The 21579-nt window shown below is 37.7% G+C and overlaps 1 protein-coding gene across 6 annotated transcripts in view; it reads left to right on the forward strand.

The window, feature by feature from the left end:
• RFX3 (regulatory factor X3) overlaps positions 1–21579 on the forward strand; it is a 293286-nt gene that overhangs the window by 170596 nt on the left and 101111 nt on the right. For all 6 annotated transcript variants that reach the window (XM_036854090.1, XM_036854085.1, XM_036854088.1 and 3 more), the window contains one exon: positions 8037–8134. In XM_036854090.1, the coding sequence (XP_036709985.1) occupies positions 8037–8134 (98 nt within the window). The remainder of the gene's footprint in view (positions 1–8036; positions 8135–21579) is intronic.

The following is a 21579-nucleotide window of genomic DNA, read 5'->3' on the forward strand; positions in this document are numbered from 1 at the left end:
AGGCTGTCTTTTCTCCACTCTATATGCTTGCCTCCTTTATCAAAGATAAGGTGACCATATGTGCGTGGGTTTATCTCTGGGCTTTCTATCCTGTTCCATTGATCTGTGTTTCTATTTTTGTGCCAGTACCATACAGTCTTGCTTACTGTAGCTTTGTAATATAGTCTGAAGTCAGGGAGCCTGATTCCTCCAACTCCATTTTTCGTTCTCAAGATTGCTTTGGCTATTTGGGGTCTTTTGTGTTTCCATTCAAATTGTGAAATTTTTTGTTCTAGTTCTGTGAAAAATGCCAGTGGTAGTTTGATAGGGATTGCATTGAATCTGTAGATTGCTTTGGGTAGTATAGTCATTTTCACAATGTTGATTCTTCCAATGCAAGAACATGGTATATCTCTCCATCTATTTGTATCATCTTTAATTTCTTTCATCAGTGTCTTATAATTTTCTGCATACAGGTCTTTTGTCTCCTTAGGTAGGTTTATTCCTAGATATTTTATTCTTTTTGTTGCAATGGTAAATGGGAGTGTTTTCTTAATTTCACTTTCAGATTCTTCATCATTAGTGTATAGGAATGCAAGGGATTTCTGTGCATTAATTTTGTATCCTGCTACTTTACCAAATTCATTGATTAGCTCTAGTAGTTTTCTGGTAGCATCTTTAGGATTCTCTATGTATAGTATCATGTCATCTGCAAACAGTGACAGCTTTACTTCTTCTTTTCCGATTTGGATTCCTTTTATTTCTTTGTCTTCTCTGATTGCTGTGGCTAACACTTCCAAAACTATGTTGAATAATAGTGGTGAGAGTGGGCAACCTTGTCTTGTTCCTGATCTTAGTGGAAATGGTTTCAGTTTTTCACCACTGAGAACGATGTTGGTTGTGGGTTTGTCATATATGGCCTTTATTATGTTGAGGAAAGTTCCCTCTATGCCTACTTTCTGCAGGGCTTTTATCATAAATGGGTGTTGAATTTTGTCGAAAGCTTTCTCTGCATCTGTTGAGATGATCATATGGTTTTTCTCCTTCAATTTGTTAATATGATGTATCACGTTGATTGATTTGCATATATTGAAGAATCCTTGCATTCCTGGGATAAACCCCACTTGATCATGGTGTATGATCCTTTTAATGTGCTGTTGGATTCTGTTTGCTAGTATTTTGTTGAGGATTTTTGCATCTATGTTCATCAGTGATATTGGCCTGTAGTTTTCTTTCTTTGTGACATCTTTGTCTGGTTTTGGTATCAGGGTGATGGTGGCCTCGTAGAATGAGTTTGGGAGTGTTCCTCCCTCTGCAATATTTTGGAAGAGTTTGAGAAGGATAGGTGTTAGCTCTTCTCTAAATGTTTGGTAGAATTCACCTGTGAAGCCATCTGGTCTTCGGCTTTTGTTTGTTGGAAGATTTTTAATCACAGTTTCAATTTCAGTGCTTGTGATTGGTCTGTTCATATTCTATTTCTTCCTGGTTCAGTCTTGGCAGGTTGTGCATTTCTAAGAATTTGTCCATTTCTTCCAGGTTGTCCATTTTATTGGCATAGAGTTGCTTGTAGTAATCTCTCATGATCGTTTGTATTTCTGCAGTGTCAGTTGTTACTTCTTTTTCATTTCTAATTCTGTTGATTTGAGTCTTCTCCCTTTTTCTCTTGATGAGTCTGGCTAATGGTTTATCAATTTTGTTTATGTTCTCAAAGAACCAGCTTTTAGTTTTATTGATCTTTGCTATTGTCTCCTTCATTTCTTTTTCATTTATTTCTGATCTGATCTTTATGATTTCTTTCCTTCTGCTAGCTTTGGGGTTTTTTGGTTCTTCTTTCTCTAATTGCTTTAAGTGCAAGGTTAGGTTGTTTATTCGAGATGTTTCCTGTTTCTTGATGTAGGCTTGTATTGCTATAAACTTCCCTCTTAGAACTGCTTTTGCTGCATCCCATAGGTTTTGGGCCGTCGTGTCTCCATTGTCATTTGTTTCTAGGTATTTTTTGATTTCCCCTTTGATTTCTTCAGTGATCACTTCGTTATTAAGTAGTGTATTGGGTAGCCTCCATGTGTTTGTATTTTTTACAGATCTTTTCCTGTAATTGATATCTAGTCTCATAGCATTGTGGTCGGAAAAGATACTTGATATGATTTCAATTTTCTTAAATTTACCAAGGCTTGATTTGTGACCCAGGATACGATCTATCCTGGAGAATGTTCCATGAGCACTTGAGGAAAATGTGTATTCTGTTGTTTTTGGATGGAATGTCCTATAAATATCAATTAAGTCCATCTTGTTTAATGTATCATTTAAAGCTTGTGTTTCCTTATTTATTTTCATTTTGGATGATCTGTCCATTGGTGAAAGTGGGGTGTTAAAGTCCCCTACTATGATTGTGTTACTGTCGATCTCCCCTTTTATGGCTGTTAGTATTTGCCTTATGTATTGAGGTGCTCCTATGTTGGGTGCATAAATATTTATGATTGTTATACTGTCTTATTGGTTTGATCCCTTGATCATTATATAGTGTCCTTCTTTGTCTCTTGTAATAGTCTTTATTTTAAAGTCTATTTTGTCTGATATGAGAATTGCTATCCCCTCACTTTCAGTCTGTATGTGTCCCTAGGTCTGAAGTGGGTCTCTTGTAGACAGCATATATATGGGTCTTGTTTTTGTATCCATTCAGGCAGTCTGTGTCTTTTGGTTGGAGCATTTTATCCATTTACATTTAAGGTAATTATCAATATGTATGTTCCTATTCCCATTTTCTTAAATGTTTTCGATTTGTTATTGTAGGTGTTTTCCTTCTCTTGTGTTTCTTGCCTAGAGAAGTTCCTTTAGCATTTGTTGTAAAGTTGGTTTGGTGGTGCTGAACTCTCTCAGCTTTTGCTTGTCTGTAAAGGTTTTAATTTCTCCATCAAATCTGAATGAGATCCTTGCTGGGTAGAGTAATCTCGGTTGTAGGTTTTTCTCCTTCATCACTTTAAGTATATCCTGCCACTCCCTTCTGGCTTGCAGAGTTTTTGCTGAAAGATCAGCTGTTAACTTTATGGGGATTCCCTTGTGTGTTATTTGTTGTTTTTCCCTTGCTGCTTTTAATATGTTTTCTTTATATTTAATTTTTGATAGTTTGATTAATATGTGTCTTGGCATGTTTCTCCTTGGATTTATCCTGTATGGGACTCTCTGTGCTTCCAGGACTTGATTAACTATTTCCTTTCTCATATTAGGGAAGTTTTCAAGTACAATCTCTTCAAATATTTTCTCAGTCCCTTTCTTATTCTCTTCTTCTTCTGGGACCCCTATAATTCGAATGTTGGTGCGTTTAATGTTGTCCCAGAGGTCTCTGAGACTGTCCTCAGTTCTTTTCATTCTTTTTTCTTTATTCTGCTCTGCAGTAGTTATTTCCACTATTTTATCTTCCAGGTCACTTATCCGTTCTTCTGCCTCAGTTTTTCTGCTACTGATCCCTTCTAGAGTATTTTTAATTTCATTTATTGTGTTTTTCATCATTGCTTGGTTCCTCTTTAGTTCTTCTACATCCCTGTTAAATGTTTTGTGCATTTTGTCTATTCTATTTCCAAGATTTTGGATCATCCTTACTATCATTATTCTGAATTCTTTTTCAGGTAGACTGCCTATTTCCTCTTCATTTGTTAGGTCTGTTGTGTTTTGACCCTGCTCCTTCATCTGCTGTGTGTTTTTCTGTCTTCTCATTTTGCTTATCTTACTGTGTTTGGGGTCTCCTTTTCACAGGCTGCAGGTTCATAGTTCCCGTTGTTTTTGGTATCTGTCCCCAGTGGCTAAGGTTGGTTCAGTGGGTTGTGTAGGCTTCCTGGTAGAGGGGACTAGTGCCTGTGTTCTGGTGGATGAGGCTGGATCTTGTCTTTCTGGTGGGCACGTCCACGTCTGGTGGTGTGTTTTGGGGTGTCTGTGGCCTTATTATGATTTTAGGCAGCCTCTCTGCTAATGGATGGGGCTGTGTTCCTGTCTTGCTAGTTGTTCGGCATAGGGTGTCCAGCACTGTAGCTTGCTGGTCGTTGAGTGAAGCTGGGTCTTGATGTTGAGATGGAGATCTCTGAGAGATTTTCACCGTTTGGTATTACGTGGAGCTGGGAGGTCTCTTGTGGACCAGTGTCCTGAAGTTGGCTCTCCCACCTCAGAGGCACAGCCCTGATGCCTGGCTGGAGCACCAAGAGCCTTTCATCCACACGGCTCAGAATAAAAGGGAGAAAAAATAGAAAGAAAGAAAGAAAGAGGATAAAATAAAATAAAATAAAATAAAATAAAATAAAGCTATTATAATAAAAAATAAGAAAAAATTATTACGAAAATATTTATTTAAAAAATTTTTTAAAATTTTTTAAAAATAAATTTATTAATTTTTTATAATAAAAATAAGAAAAATTATTAAATATTTTTTAATTTTTTGAAATAAAAAATTAAAAAAATTATTAAGAAAATTTTTTTTAAATTTTTTAAAATAAAAAATAAGGAAAAAATTATTAAGAAAAAATTTATTAAGAAAAAAAATTTTTCAAGAAAAAAAAAAAAAAAAACGGATGGACTGAACCCTAGGAGAAATGGTGAAAGCAAAGCTATACAGACAAAATCTCACCCAGAAGCATACACATATACACTCACAAAAAAAGGAAAAGGAGAAAAATTAATATATCCTGCTCCCAAAGTCCACCTCCTGAATTTGGGATGATTCATTGTCTGTTGAGGTATTCAACAGATGCAGGTACATCAAGTTGTTTGTGGAGCTTTAATCCGCTGCTTCTGAGGCTGCTGGGAGAGATTTCCCTTTCTCTTTTTTGTTCGCTCAGCTCCCGGCGTTCAGCTTTGGATTTGGACCCGCCTCTGCGTGTAGGTCGCCTGAGGGCGTCTGTTCTTCGCTCACACAGGACGGGGTTAAAGGAGCAGCTGCTTCGGGGGCTCTGGCTCACTCAGGCCAGGGGAAGGGAGGGGTACGGATGCGGGGCGAGCCTGCAGCGGCAGAGGCCAGCATGACGTTGCAGCAGCCTGAGGCGTGCCATGCGTTCTCCCGGGAAAGTTGTCCCTGGATCACGGGACCCTGGCAGTGGTGGGCTGCACAGGCTCCCGGGCGGGGCGGTGTGGAGAGTGAACTGTGCTTGCACACAAGCTTCTTGGTGGCGGCAGCAGCAGCCTTAGCGTCCCATGCAAGTCTCTGGGGCCCGCGCTGATCGCCGTGGCTCGCGCCCATCTCTGGGGTCCCCGCTGATAGCTGCGGCTCGCACCCGTCTCTGGAGCTCGTTTAGGCTGCGCTCTGAATCCCCTCTCCTTGCGCACCGCGAAACAAAGAGGCAAGAAAAAGTCTCTTGCCTCTTCGGCAGCTGCAGACTTTTTCCCGGACTCCCTCCTGGCTAGCTGTGGTGCGCTAACCCCTTCAGGCTGTATTCACGCCGCCAACCCCAGTCCTCTCCCTGAGATCCTACCGAAGCCCGAGCCTCAGCTCCCAGCCCCCGCCCACCCCGGCAGGTGAGCAGAGAAGCCTCTCGGGCTGGTGAGTGCTGGCCAGCACCGAACCTCTATGTGGGAATCTCTCCACTTTGCCCTCCGCACCCCTGTGGCTGTGCTCTCCTCCGTGGCTCTGAAGCTTCCCCCCTCTGCCACCTGCAGTCTCCACCCAGGAAGGGGCTTCCTAGTGTGTGGAAGCCTTTCCTCCTTCACAGCTCCCTCCCACTGGTGCAGGTCCCGTCCCTATTCTGTTGTCTCTGTTTTTTCTTTTTTCTTTTGCTCTACCCAAGTACGTGGGGAGTTTCTTGCCTTTTGGGAGGTCTGACATCTTCTGCCAGCGTTCAGTGGGTGTTCTGTAGGAGCAGTTCCACGTGTAGATGTATTTCTAATTTATCTGTGGGAAGGAAGGTGATCTCCGCATCTTACTCTTCCGCCATCTTGCCCAGACCTGGCAGGCGGATTCTTAACCACTGCACCACCAGGGAAGCCCTCTTCCATCTCATTTAATGTCGCTCAGCAAAGTAACCATTTTTAGAAGTTTGGTGTGCATCCTTCTATTTTCCTTTATATATTTAAGTACATTGGTATGCACATGTGCCCATGTATGCAGATATATACATAAATCAAATTACACTGTAGGTATTTTTCAGCAACATACTTTTTCACTTAGAATATGTTTTCGAGATCTTGCTATTAAAGTATGTATCAATCTTACTTTATTCTTTTAACATCGACCATATATTCTACAGAATGGTTTCCCTATATTTATTTAATTACTCTGCTTTTCACAGTCATTAAGGCTTTTCCTTCTAACTTCTTGCTCTTATAAACTGTATTTTTAAAAATAATATTATACAGCAACTCTTCAGATGGTGAATACTTCTGTAGAAGAAATCACAAAGATGTCAAATAGTTTGCCTGTTGGTAAATTGCTTTCCCAAACAGTTTTTACATATTTATATTACTCCTAAATAATAAGACCCAGGGAAATTTTTAAGAAATAGTTGATTTCAGATCTAGGACAGGAAATACAAGAGGTAGGTCTGGTCCATCTTATCATAACAGAAAGCATGGGAGTTAGAGAAAGATTACTCTAGTCATGTCAGAAGACACAGGATACAGTTTGAAGGGTCTATCATTTGTCAAAGATGGGACAATTTTAGGGGGAAAAAAGACTGCTGTGTTAAAACAAATCAAATACAGTATGTTCAAAAGTTAAAAATCATAAGGATACAAGCAAAATCAAACTAAAAGCCACATTGGTCACCTTGCGGAGGGAGCTAGGGGAAAAAAATCATTATTCTGAGTACTGGTAAATAATGAATCATGCATTTATCCTATTCTTCCTGTACAAACCTTATTTCAGAGTAAGCAAATACTAATAAGAGGAATTCCTTTATAGAATTCTACTAATAAATGAAGAGGGAATAACAGAATCAGATTACTGTAAGATAGCAGCCTTTTATTAATTGAAATAATCCCTCTAGAAAATGATCATCAATGACTAGTGATATCCTCAGGTAAAACATAGCTAGGAAACATTATAATCAATGTATCCAGCTGACAACACCTGAACCCCCTGATCAAATAATATTGCAGAATGAGAGACAACCAGCTGTTCTGTGGCAACCTATATGATGCAATAAGAAGTACACAGCTTTTTAAAAATTGAATCTATTCAAGGTCCTTGATCTAACTACCCATTTATAGGAAATACGAAGATAGAGGAATTTATTAAATGACATCTCAGGGATGCTATAAGCCAAATTTAGCATTCTAGAAATTCTACTAGATAAATGATCCAGTTTTTTCAATAACTAATAGTCAAGATATAAAAAGGATGGGAAACTGTTAGAGATTAAAAGAGAAAGATAGGAAATATCAGGCAGATGTAACATGTAGACCTTGTTTGGATCTGATTTGAACAAGCCAACTCTAAGAAGACATTGGAATAATTAGAGAAATTTGAACAATCACTGGGGTTTATATGATATTAAGGAATTGTTAATGTTTTATTTCTGATGTTAGTATTGTGTTCATGTTAAAAGTAGCTCTTTTCTCTTAAGAAAAAAGTGAAATATTACCAGTGAAATGATGCAAGTTCTGTACTTACTTTTAAATAATCCTGTGAGGGACTAAAGGGGAAGGTCTGGTGACAGTTATTTATCTTGGATGATGATTACATGGGGTTTATTATAGTATTTTTTATATGTATAAGTGTTTGAACTTTTCCATTGTGAATTTCTTAATTAAAAAATAAATGTAGCATTCACCAGCCAGGTGAAGAGAATTTCATAAATCATCAAAATAAGTGCAGAGCTTTCAGAATTTCACCCTAAACACTTGAAGTGTGTATATACATATATAACTGCAAGAATGTTACAGAATTTATTTGCATAAATGCTACAGTTGATTTGGACCCAACATGCACTTATCTTGAAATTAGCATGAACCTAACAGTTTTCATCATAAAACAGTCTCATGTTTATCAACACCCTAGAGAAATCTTTGAGGAAATCTAATGCTGTATATTCATTCTATTGTATCTACCCCTCACCAAAGTCCTAATATTTGCTTTCCAGGTGCAGCAGGTACAGACTGTGCAGCAGGTACAGCATGTCTACCCAGCTCAGGTGCAGTACGTGGAAGGAAGCGACACTGTCTATACCAATGGAGCAATGTAAGTTTATGTATGGGAGTTGTATTCATTCTCCCGCTCCCTCGGTTAGAGAAAAGTAAGGTACTTTCTGACACCTTCTAGTCGTCCCAAATTGTTTCCTTGTTTTCACAGTAATTTTTTACTAGAGTAGGGTTATTAACTTAAACTGATGTTTGAGCTTAAGCCGATGTATGTTCACTAAGAATATATGGTCATTTTCCTCTCACTTAACCCTAGTAGAATATTTTAAGTTATTAACATTGTTATGCCCTTTAATCGTTTTCACTAGGTTGAGAAAAATATATCCCTTGTTGGTGATTTCTATATTATAATAATACCTTCTTAAACCTATGCTTTTTGTTTTTACCAATAAGGTGAATTTTTGTGTATGTGTTTTCTGTAAACTAATATAAAACTACTATATTAGGAGGGTTTTTTGCATTTATTAAATGAGGTACTTACTTTACGTAAAAGTGCCTGATACTCAATAAATCTTATTTTCCTATCAGAACTTCTCCTCCCCCTAAAACTCCCAACCCATCTCCTTTGCATCAACAGTAATGTCAATTTGTACATTTATTTCATTTGAGTTTTTCAGACACTTTGGGTTAAGATTCAGGATGTTATTATAAATAAAGGGACTAATAACTATTATAAGTCACCAGGTTTGTTTTCATTTACCACAGGTTTTTGTTTGCAATCTGTTGGATCTCTAAGTTCTAAAATGAATTCAAATTCTCTCATTGACTCTTTTGTGTGCCCTAGGTTGATAACCTCTGCTTTCTTTATTCTTACTGCACCTATTCCTTGGGTGATTTCATAGATTCCCATGACACCAACCACGAGGGCAGGGATTTTTGTCCGGTTTTTGTTGTTGTTGTTTTTGTTCCACTGCAATAAATCTAACACCAGAAGAGTGTATGGTATGTAGAAAATGCATTTATTGTTACCTATTATTATAACTAAACAACTTAAAATCCTGTTTTAACTATCTATTAGTTGTATAATCATGGTCAAAGTACTTAACTATTCTGAGCTTTTATTACTCTTTCCTGGGAAGTGGGAGGGTAATTGCCTTACTCTTTCTGGATTGTTGTGAGGATTTAAGGCTATGTGTGTAAAGCAACTAGCACAGGGCCTGGTATATAGTAGATGATACAAAACTGAAAACTCTTCATTGATCTTGACTGTCTCTCTTTTCTCATTGCTTTTGGTCACTGAATCTGCCTAAATCACCACTGCCTTTAAACCTCCATTACCTATAAAATAAAGTGGAACTCTCCACTTTGGCATTCTCCCCCTTCCTACCTCTCTAGCTTCATCTTCCACCTCTTCTAGGAACAACCAACTTTGTGCATGTTTCCCCAAGTACTCTCCTTTCACACCTCTGTATTTTTGGACATGTGGTTTGTTTTCTCTGCTGGAATATCATTCTGTGCCTTTTCTCTTTCCTTCCAAAACTGCTACCCCCGGTATAGTGATATCTTTATAGACTAACACATCACCCCCTCCCTTGAGACGTGGACCCTGGCTCTCCTCTGCAGTTAACTTATTTGTCCCCTGTACGGTAAAGACAGCACTATACCCAGACTTCCACTTCCACATGGTGCTATGAATGCTTATTTATATTTATCATGCTAAGAAGAACTCTCCCTGAATGGGAACTGTTGTCATTTTGTTATTTTATTTACATTTATTTAGGTGACTGACACATAATAAAGGGTCAATACATTTCTGTTACTCTAGTGAATCTATAATACTTTACATATTTTAGACATACTGAATATTTTTTACCTCTTTGTTGTGTAAGGCCAGGGCATCCTGGAGCCTGCTTTTGGAATCTGTACCGTAAATCCAAACTCCTGTTGGCATTTGTCCCAAAAAAAAATAAGGATGCCTGCCACTTGGTCCTTTATGCTATCAGGGAAAATAAATGGGTTTCTAGACACTGCTAGAGGTCACTGAATTGTATTGTCGTTTCATTCTTGCCTGTGGTAGATCTGTCACAACTACCTCAGAGTAAAGTCATTATATACTCTACCTTTGTTCAAGCAGGTACCATTTCCTACCTAGTGTGTTCTCCTAGTTCAAAGACATCCTAGGTAAAGCCTTACCAGACCCCACTGGAGAGCTAAGTTATCATTCTGCCATTCCATAACATTTTATCTTACATTTATTACAGCATTCTGTCAGCTAAGAAACCAAGAAAATCTGACAAAAAGAGGTTTAAACAAATTAGGACTTTGATTTTTGTCAGGTAATAAGAAATCCAGAGGTAGCATATTGTGCAAATAACTGGCACCATGTGGTGCAAATATAAAATAAACCTTAGTGGAGAAAATCTTACAAGCTGGCATAAATCACTTCCCTCTAGTTAGACTGGATTGCACCATGGAAATTGCTCCAGTAGAAGATCTCTGGCCTCACAGAGTGCTACATATTTCTAGAGATCAGGGCAGTAGACATTAACTGGTTATGTAGTAGAAAAAAAAATGGCTTTCTTATCTAGGGAGGAGTGGGTGCCTCTGAAGCTCAGTTCCATCAGCCTGTTCTTCCATTAGGATTAACTTAGACCAGCTGAGCCAGCTTAGTGCTAAGCTAACCAAAGATGACAGGAAATGAGCCTGTAGAAACATCCACAATTGTACTTCCTCTTAGTCTGTGGCTGACATTAGTTTAGTAGCTCAAGGATGTCAGGGCCAAGATTTGCTGGTACGGTAGTAAATTTGCTTTGGTTACAGCCATCACATCTGTATTCCAGACAGCAAGAAGAGGGAAGGTGGAAGAAGAGGATATGTTACATATGGTATATACGTACATATATATATATGTGTACACACACACACACACACACACACACTCACACACACAGGCTTTCCCAGAAACTCCCAGCTCCATTTTGCTTATATCTCATTGGCCATAACTGTGTAACAAAGTAGTAGTTAGGGGACTTCTGTGGTGGTGCAGTGGTTAAGAATCCGCCTGCCAATGCAGGGGACACAGGTTTGAGCCCTGGTCCGGGAAGATCCCACATGCCACAGAGCAACTAAGCCTGTGCGCCACAACTACTGAGTCCACGTGCTGCAACTACTGAAGCCCGAGCACCTAGAGCCCATGCTCCACAACAAGAAAAGCCACAACAATAAGAAGCCCACGCACCTCAACGAAGAGTAGCCCCCGCTCACAGCAGATAGAGAAAGCCTGCGCGCAGCAACAAAGACCCAATGCAGCCAAAAATAATTAATTAAAAAAAAAAAAGTAGTAGCTAGCTGCAGAGGAATCTAGGAATGCAGGTTTGTAGCTTTCATGTCTATATGGTAGATGGCAGCAAGGGAAAAGGGTAGTTGGCATGCATGTTGAGACAGTTAACTCCGTAGTATCTATCACGGTCATTTATCATTGACCCAAGGTAAAGGAGAGTGATTACTAGTGTGTGACTTTGTGAAAGATACACAGCCTGCTTCACTTTCTTCATTTATGAAATATGGAGATAGCTTATCAAAAGTATTTTGTGTAGCTTCTGAGAAATTGTAAACACTCAATAAACATTAGTTATCACCGTACAATTATGTGCTCTAGTTTTTTATTTTTACATTTTCCTCTCCTATTTATGGTTCTGAATTCTGCATATTGCCTTGTGCCTTTTAAAACTACCCCACCGCTGACATTAGGGTCTTCCATATAATAGGTAAATGTGAGATTGGTGAGTTCAGTCATTCACAAAACCTTAGAAAATCAGCACCTCTAAAGTTGGCTCTTTAAAATTATAGGCCCCATTTAAGTGCAGAAATAATTCAAAATAAACATCTCATGCCAACATGAATTTTCTATGGCCCGCAAACTCAGTTGGTTAGATCATGACTAATGAGGTCTAGGTCATGAGTTCATTTGCCACAAAGTCCAATTAGTTTTGGTCCAGTCTGTGTGGACCCAGACTGCATCCTCAACTCCAGCTAATTATGTCACAAATGTGCACGTTGGTCAAGATAGAGAAGATGCATCTTTAAAAACCTTTCATTACAATTTCAATTTCAGTACAACATTTGACTAAAGATTCTGTAGCACCATTTTCATATTTACTAAAGAAACATTTGTGTTGCCATGAATTACACTCAAAATTTTAGTAGTTAGAGGACTATGAACATCTTTTTTCAAATATAACCAAAAAAATTTTTCAGCTTAAGCTATTCCAATCTTTCTGTAATTTTGTAGCGCTGACATTTAACTATGTACAATTTTTGTCTCTAAAGTTCATTTTGAAGTCTTTATACTCCCTCTTTTTATTTGATACACTTCCATGTGTGTTAGGAGAGAGTATTTCATATTCTTCTGTTCCACCATATTAAATTAATAGCCAACTAGTGTTTGGTCCCTGACTTGGATCATAGTGAGAGTCCCACTTCTTTGTGATAATAAATGCTTTTTGCTAGTGAAACTCGCAGAAGATAGGGATGCCGATCTTTATCATGAACTTTCAAGCACCCAGTACATGGCCCTGCAGCCTGTGCATGGTTAGTAAGTACTGGTTCACTGTTGCTCCTGTCACCAGCAGCCCCATGCCAAGTAGCCATAATGCAAGGGGTCTCACTCAAGAGGTGATGATAGCCCTCACAGATATGTGTCATCACTTATGAAAATGTGTAATCATTATAATTTGACAATACTAAAGTATTTACTGGTTCTCTCTATGACTATGGACGTTACTGGTAGCATAACAGGATTTAACAGTATGAGTCAGTGAGTGAGGATGTATTTCAAGTGAACAACTGAGACTGCTTTATAGTGGTGTGTTGGAGTAGAATAGCTTTTTACTCAAGGGAGAAGGTAACCTAACTCTTGTTCCTCCTTATCATTGCTTCTGTAGGAGCCCACATTTGTGTATTTCCTTGCAGTAGTTTTCCCAAGAATATTTTTTACTGGGCTGGATCATAGTCTTGTCCATTGTTATGGATTCTTACAATTTATGATATCTAATAATTTAGTAGATTGTAATTAAAACAGCTGGTAAACAGTGCATACCACGTAGAGAGAGTCCAATTCAATTGAAATTTCATGTAGCCGAGAAATCAATTTTTTTAAATAATGATTTTTTTTCTTTCCCCCACTCCTTTTTTGACTCATACTTCCCCACTTATTCCTCCATCATATTAGTCAAAGTGGAAATAAAGACATCATACTATATCTTGTCCAAATTAAGAAATCTTTTTTGAAAAAACTTTTTTAATTTTAAAGGATTTTCTTATATCAAGTGGTCTTTGAAGCTTATCCGCTGTTTAGAGATGATTAGTGTTTTAAAATGTCAAGGTGTTCATTGTAACGGGTATCTATTGCAGTAAGACTTGACTGGTAGAAAGCATTCTCATAATCTTCCTGTTTAAATTACAGATTTCTCATCAAACCCAATAGAGAATTTACCAAACTGTGTTTCATAAAATGTCCCATTAAAAAATTCTGTGGTTTCACAAGCAGGAAAACACTGCATGAACTTCTTTTGTGGACTTTAAATTTCTGTTAGTTTTTTAAAGGCTTTGAGAAATCCTCTAGGAAAGAAATGTCGTGTTTTAAAAACTGACCACAGAACTCTTATCTGAATAATATTTAATAACATCACATGGTAACTTCAGGAGGTGATACATTATTAATATATTGACATTGACTAGATTTATTCAAAATCCATTGGACTCACCTTTATTTGAAAATCATATAGGTAGTGCGTTTTCTGAAGCCATCCAATTATCCTTTCCATATGCTTTTAAAATAATTAATAAAAAACCTTAATAGGGATACTCTTCAAGTTTCTATTTTGTCTTGCAGTGAAATAGTAAGTTTTAGGATTTTGCAGGTAAAATTATGCTTTATTATTATTTAAATGTTCTCTGCTTAGAAGAAATGGTTGTATGGTATTTCTGTAATTGAGATGAAGAGGCTACTTTCTTTATGCTTCTACTGATACATACATTCAAATTGGTGTAGGATCTGGTTAATGAATCCACTTGCCACTTAGATTTCAGTAAGTATATGGCTGATTACTTAGAAAGCTCTTGGAGAGAGAACTACCATTTTGTGTAAAAAAGAGCACTGAGGTCCTCTACATTTAGAGAAGAGCCTGTTTCATCCATCTCCAAAAATGGAAGGATTTATTTATTTTTTTTAAGTTTATTTTTTGTTGTTATTCAATTTTATTTTATTATATTTATTTTTTAAAATTTTTATTGGAGTATAGTTGATTTACAATGTGTTATTTTCAGGTGTACAGCAAAGTGAATCAGTTATAAATATACATATATCCACTCTTTTTTAGATTCTTTTCCCATATAGGCCATTACAGAGTACTGAGTAGAGTTCCCTGTGCTATATATAGTAGGTCCTTATTAGTTACCTATTTTATATATAGTAGTGTGTATATGTCAATCCCAATCTTCCAATTTATCCCTCCCCTCCTTACCCCCTGGTAACCATAAGTTTGTTTTCTACATCTGTAACTCTATTTCTGTTTTGTAGATAATTTTATTTGTACCCTTTTTTTAGATTCCACGTATAAGCAATATCATATGATATTTGTCTTTCTCTGTCTGACTTAGACTGACTTCACTGAATATGACAATCTCTAGGTCTATCCACATTGCTGCAAATGGCATTATTTCGTTCTTTTTTATGGCTGACGTTCCATTGCATATGTGTACCACATCTTCTTTATCCATTCTTCTGTCGATGGACATTTAGATTGCTTCCATGTCCTGGCTATTGTAAATAGTGCTGCAATGAACATCTTTTCAAATTATGGTTTTCTCTGGATATATGCCAAGGAGTGGGATTGCTGGATCATATGGTAGCTCTAGTTTTAGTTTCTTAAGGAAACTAAAACTAAAAACTTAAGGTTTTTTAGTTTCTTAAGGAACCTCAATACCATTCACCACAGTGGCTGTACCAGTTTACATTGCCACCAACAGTGTAGGAGAGTTCTCTTTTCTCCACACCCTCTCCAGCATTTATTGTTTGTAGATTTTCTGATGATGGCCATTCTGACCTGTGTGAGGTGATACCTCATTGTAGTTTTGATTTGTATTTCCCTAATAATTAATGATGTTGAACATCTTTTCATGTGCTTTTTAGCCATCTGTATGTCTTCTTTGGAGAAATGTCTATTTAGATCTTATGCCCATTTTTTGGTTGGGTTGTTTGTTTTTTTGATATTGAGTTTCATGAGCTGTTTGTATATTTTGGAGATTAGTCCCTTGTTGGTTGCTTTGTTTACAAATATTTTCTTCCATTCTGAGGGTTGTCTTTTGTTTTGTTTATGGTTTCCTTTGCTGTGCAAAAAGCTTTTAAGTTTAATTAGGTCCCATATGTTTATTTTGGATAGAAAGTCCAGAGATAAACCCACACACCCATGGTCACCTAATCTATAACAAAGGAGGCAAGAATATACAATGGAGAAAAGAGAGTCTCTTCAACAAGTGGTGCTGGGAAAACTAGACAGCTACATGTAAAAGAATGAAATTAGATCACTCCCTAACACCGTGCACAAAAATAAACTCAAAATGAATTAAAGACCTAAATGTAAACCCGGATACTGTAAAACTCTTAGAGGAAAACATAGGCAGAACACTCTGACATAAATCACAGCAAGATGTTTTTCAATCTGCCTCCTAGAGTAATGGAAGGCTTTCAAATATGGCTTCTCAGAATATCAGAGTTGTGAAGGTCGTGGAGATCATTTATTCTAATCTTTCCACTTTGCAGGTGGGTAAACTGAGGCCCAGAGAGGTGCAATAATTTGTACCTCTAGTTAGGTAGTATTTAGAGTTCATATTTTCTGACCTTCAACACATATTCCTTTCCAGTGATCTGTAGGTAGAGGTCTTTTGATCATGAGTTATTTGGAGGTTTGGGGGGAAGGGTTGGCCAATCATAAAAAAAATTTTTAGTAAATTTTATACATTATGCTATTGCATTATTGTATATCTTATTGTAGATAATAAACTCGTGGGGTTTTTTATGACTGATGACTCTTTAAGACTAAGAGTCTGTTGTTGTTTGTATGAATCATCGTATGTTTTTTTTAATCCCATCTTATACTTTTATAGTTAAATTTATTTTGTGAATATAGGATGTTCTTTGGATATTCATAAAATATATAGAAAAGTCCATATTTACTAATTTTTCAACATCGAATGTTATAGTTAAACAGCTTCCAGAAGAAAACGCTATTATTTGACTGCCCTGGCTGTATTCCTTTTTAATATTTCTCATTCGTAGAATTAATTGATGCACATTAAGGGCAATTTGCTCTGTGATATTTTCATATCCAGTAGCATAATGTCCAGAATAATTCTGCATTATAACACTTGGAAAAGTTTAGACCTGTAAATTTTCTCTTCCTCTCCTCCTCCCTCCTTTTTTTTTTTTTTTTTTTTTTAAAAAAAAGGTGAAAATGGGCTTCCCTGGTGGCACAGTGGTTGAGAATCTGCCTGCCAATGCAGGGGACACGGGTTCGAGCCCTGGTCTGGGAGGATCCCACATGCCGCAGAGCAATTGGGCCCATGAGCCACAACTACTTAGCCTGTGCGTCTGGAGCCTGTGCTCCGCAGCAGGAGAGGCCCCGATAGTGAGAGGCCCGCGCACCGCAATGAGGAGTGGCCCCCGCTCGCCGCAACTGTAGAAACCCCTCGCACAGAAACGAAGACCCAACACAGCCAAAAATAAATAAATAAATAAATTTATTTAAAAAAAAAAAAAAGGTGAAAATGAAGGAAATCCACATGTGCTTTTTTAGGTTTAGAACCAACTTGTATTGTTTTCTTAAATGAACTTCAGAGGCCCAAGTTCAAGTATCATTTCTCTTACTGACTACAGTATAACATCAGGCAAATAACACATTTGCACCTAGATTTCCTAATTTGTGAAATGAGGATTAATAGTTCAAAGCATTAATTACTAACCAGTTCAGGTTCAGGATGGGGAGGGTGTAATGAGAGCAGGAAATGGGGTTATTTGTATTGTCTGAAAAAACATATTCACTTTTAGTATAGTTACTCTTATAAAACTAACTGCAAAAGAAGTTAAACTTATAAAAATCTCTGCGTGAACAAATATTTGGAAGCTAGAGTGAGAACTCTTTGTTTGGGAGTATGCCTTGGAAAAGGTTGGGAAACACCGTATTGTGCTTCACAAGAGACTACAGTCTTGTAGATCCCCCAGCTATACAGAGTTGAAGGCTGGTTCACAAAGGTTGAGCTTTGTAATGGCCAGAAGGTTTTGGAGGGGACAAATCCAACAAATCTTAGTCTGGCCCTCAGAAGGAGTCAGACGAATAGACTTGCCTCCAGGGAATGCTCCGAGGTTCCAAACTGCCTGAGTCCAACAGTGTGCCTAACTTTGGGTATGGGGCATACCACATGTTTGCCTGGAGTTAGCACCTGGGTTGGCCTCAACAACATACACACATGCTTTAGCTGCGTTTATCCATTTTTGAAAGTCCCACTCGACAACATATCCATCTCTAACAAGTACCTGGTTTCTCTGTTCCTCTTTATAGTGAATCCTCTTAGGATTGACCTCATATTCTTCATTCTCTTCCAAGCTGGCTTTTTTCTCCATATTACAATGAAGTTGCTCTTATCAAAGTCATTGATGACCTCCATTTGTTAAATCTAATAGACATTCTTCTAGATTAACTTTTCTAAATCTCCAGCAATCAACTAGTCAGCTACTCTATCCTTGATTCTTTGTCTTCTTTGACTTTATATTCTTCTGTTTTCTTCCTTTGTTATTGAATCCTCCTTAGTCTTATTATTGGCCAAACAGTTTTTCTGTGCCCTAAGTTTCCTTATTGTTTCTAACAGAGACATTTCTTCCACAACACTTATGACTATCTGTCATTCTCCACTATCTACTTTTAACTTATCTAATATCTGTCTTTTCCCCACTAGAATGTAACTGTCATGTGGGCCCAGTACCTTGTTTGTTTGCTCCCCATTCTCTCTCTCATACCTACAACGGTCGTATATGATAGGTGCTCAATCTGTATTTGTTGAATTAATTGAATAAAGAATAGCATTTGATGACAGGTGAGGCACAAGAGCAGATTACTTGGTAGTTTTAAATATACACGGAAAAATGAATGGAACTGAATTGAGATGCTGCTAACATAGTATTAACACACCTTTTTTTTCAGTTTTTTTTTTTCTAGTACAATTTTTTTGAGCTTATGTGCATATATATGGTTGCTCAGTTCTTCTTTTCTTTTTTTTTCAAGTATACAATACAGTATTATTAACTATAGTCACTAAGCTGTACATTAGATCCCCAGAACTTATTCGTCTTATAACCGAAAGTTTGTACCCTTTGACCAATATCTCCCCATTTCTCCCACCTCCCAGCCCCTGTACCATTCTGCTCTCTGTTTCAATGAATTTGATTTTTTTTTAATTGGGGTATAGTTGCTTTACAATGTTGTGTTAGTTTCTGCTGTACAACGAAGTGAATCAGCTGTATCTATACATATATCCCCTCCCTCTTGGACCTCCCTCCCACCCCCCCACCCCCATTCTACCCCTCTAGGTCACCACAGAGCACCGAGCTGAGCTCCTTGCACTATACAGCAGGTTCCCACTAGCTATCTGTTTTACACATGGTAGTGTATTTATGTCAATCCCAATTTCTCAATTCATCCCACCCCCCATGACCCCCCGCCCCCGTGTCCACACGTTCATTCTCTACATCTGCGTCTCTGTTCCTGCCCTGCAAATAGGTTTCATCTGTACCACTTTTCTAGATTCCACATATATGCGTTAATAAACGATATTTGTTTTTCTCTTTCTGACTTGCTTCACCAATGAGTTTGATTTTTAATATTCCACATATAAGTGATATCATACAATACTTGTCTTTCTCTATCTGACTTACTTCACTTAGCATAATGCCCTCAAGGTTCATCCATGTTGTTGCAAATGGCTGAATAAGAAGTAAGTGTTGGAGAGAATGTGGAGAAAAAGAACCTCTTGTGCACGATTGGTGGGAATGTAAGTTAGTACAGGCATTATGAAAAACAGTATGGAAGTGCTTCAAAAAATTAAAAATAGAACTACCATATGATCCAGCCCAGTTTTTCTTATTTGTAAATTTAGACCAGTAACTCTGGATCAAAATCTTTTATGATGTCATTCCTGCCAAAGTTGATTTAAGTCTATATCTACTTCCCTGACTTCTGTTGTCAGGGCAGATGACCTGTATATGTACTTATTATGTGCACCTTTTTGGTATGCTTCAAAAACCATTATAGCAGTGAACAGAAATTTTGGTAATGGCTTTCATGGATAACTGCCACAGAATATAAAACTTCTTTTATAACTGTGGACTTTGACTTTTTAAAAAACTCAAATAAACTAAGAGCACTAATAGTTGTGAAATAGCACTTTTTTTCCTTACTCCTGTGAAAGTTGGTCTTCACATTTTTATTATCCTCTAGTACAGTGGTTCTCTAAGTGTGTTCCTCAGATCAGCAGCATGTACCTCATCTGAGAAACGCCAACCTTGTTAGAAATGCCAGTTTTGGTTCCCTAGCCCTGTTCTACTGAATCAGGAATTCGGGGAATGGAGCCTAGCAATCTGTGTTTTAACAAACCCTTCAGGTGTTCTGATGTGCACTAAAGTGTGAGAACCACTACTTTACGATATACAAATGAAGAATTGAAATGCACAGTAAAGTGTAAATGTCCAGATATCTTTATGTAATGATAATTTAAAGTTGTGATTTCAGTACTCTGCACATTATCAGCATATATAATATTACAAATACTACATATGAATGAAAAAGCTCAATTAGTTATTGCAAGGATTATTATTGCATTTTAATAATTCCTTCTTGTATTTCCTCTGTAGCTGTTGTGGCAACAGCTCGATAAATGCTTTTATTTTTTACCTATTGTTTTAGCAGTTGAAATAAGTATGTCTTCTGAATTTAAGTCAAGTGTTTCATTAGTGATTCTAGTATTTTATTACTTTATATGTAGTTTATTGTTTTTTATTCTTAGGTAATAGTCTCTTATATTACGTCACTTGAATTCCTTTCTGAATTACTGTTTTCCCCTTTGGTGTCTTGCACAAAATGGACATGTCACCTCTCTGATGTACCTTCTGCCTTCAGTCTGACTTAGAGCATTCAAGAAATGATCTATGTCAAAACTCAAAAAAGGGGCTTCCCTGGTGGCGCAGTGGTTGAGAATCTGCCTGCTAATGCAGGGGACACGAGTTCGAGCCCTGGTCTGGGAAGATCCCACATGCCGCGGAGCAACTAGGCCCGTGAGCCACAACTACTGAGCCTGCGTGTCTGGAGCCTGTGCTCCGCAACAAGAGAGGCTGCGATAGAGAGAGGCCCGCGCACCGCAATGAAGAGTGGCCCCCGCTTGCCGCAACTGGAGAAAGCCCTTGTACAGAAACGAAGACCCAACACAGCCAAAAAATAAATAAATAAAACAAAAACAAAAACAAAAAAAAACTCAAAGAAGTAGTGCATGTTAGCCAACCAGATATTACATACCACAAGACTGCAATTTGTTGAAGATTCCAAATAATCTAGCTACTTCTATGCAGGGCTTTGGTGACTCCCATAAAAACTTCACAATGAAAAACTGTTTAAGAGTTCTTGGTTTCAAGCAGCAGAAACCAAGTCTGGCTTATTTAAGCAAAACAAAGAATTTATTGAAAGATATTTGTGACTCAGAATTTCTAGGAAGTCTGAAGAATCAAGCTGAAAAAAGACAGGTACAAGCATTGTTAGACAGCAGCCAGACCAAAGGCAAAAACACACCCCAGAAGTTGTCCAGTAAGGACACCACACGACCACAATCATCTCAAACGCTGTTGGCCATTGCTGCCGCTATCTCTAACAACAGTTCTCCCAGTTCCCAAATTCTCCTAGCTCCCTAACTTTTTGAAAATATTTAAAACTGATTCATTCTGGCTGCCTTTAGTTACTTATATCCTCAGTCAAGTCCAATCAGACATATATTTGCTAGCACTACATGGAAACACCTTACAATAAGATTATGTCCTCTCATTATATCTAATGAACATGTTTCAGAATCATCTTACATGGCTTATCTGTAGCAGTGTGCCCTGTTTGCTACTCCCTTTTCTCATGGTTTCCTGTTACGTCTCTGACCTCAGGCCTTTCTTTAGGTTGTTTCTCTGGCCGGAACATTGCCTTACCTCCCCGTACCATAGCTTCCTTAAACTCCTGTCCCAGCTTAAAATAACATCCAAACTTCTTGCCATAGTCCATAATGATATCTTTAAGCTTTTTAAACAACCATCCACATTGAGAAAATTAGATGTACATTTTTATACTCAGATAAATATACACATGCACACACACACACCGTATATGCATATGACAGAAACAAAGTTTCTCAAGATAATTCTTATCCTTACTAGGTGTGATATGTTCTGATGTTGTCTAGTCT

Source organism: Balaenoptera musculus, chromosome 6 (genome assembly GCF_009873245.2).
Source record: "Balaenoptera musculus isolate JJ_BM4_2016_0621 chromosome 6, mBalMus1.pri.v3, whole genome shotgun sequence".
Lineage (NCBI taxonomy): Eukaryota > Metazoa > Chordata > Mammalia > Artiodactyla > Balaenopteridae > Balaenoptera > Balaenoptera musculus.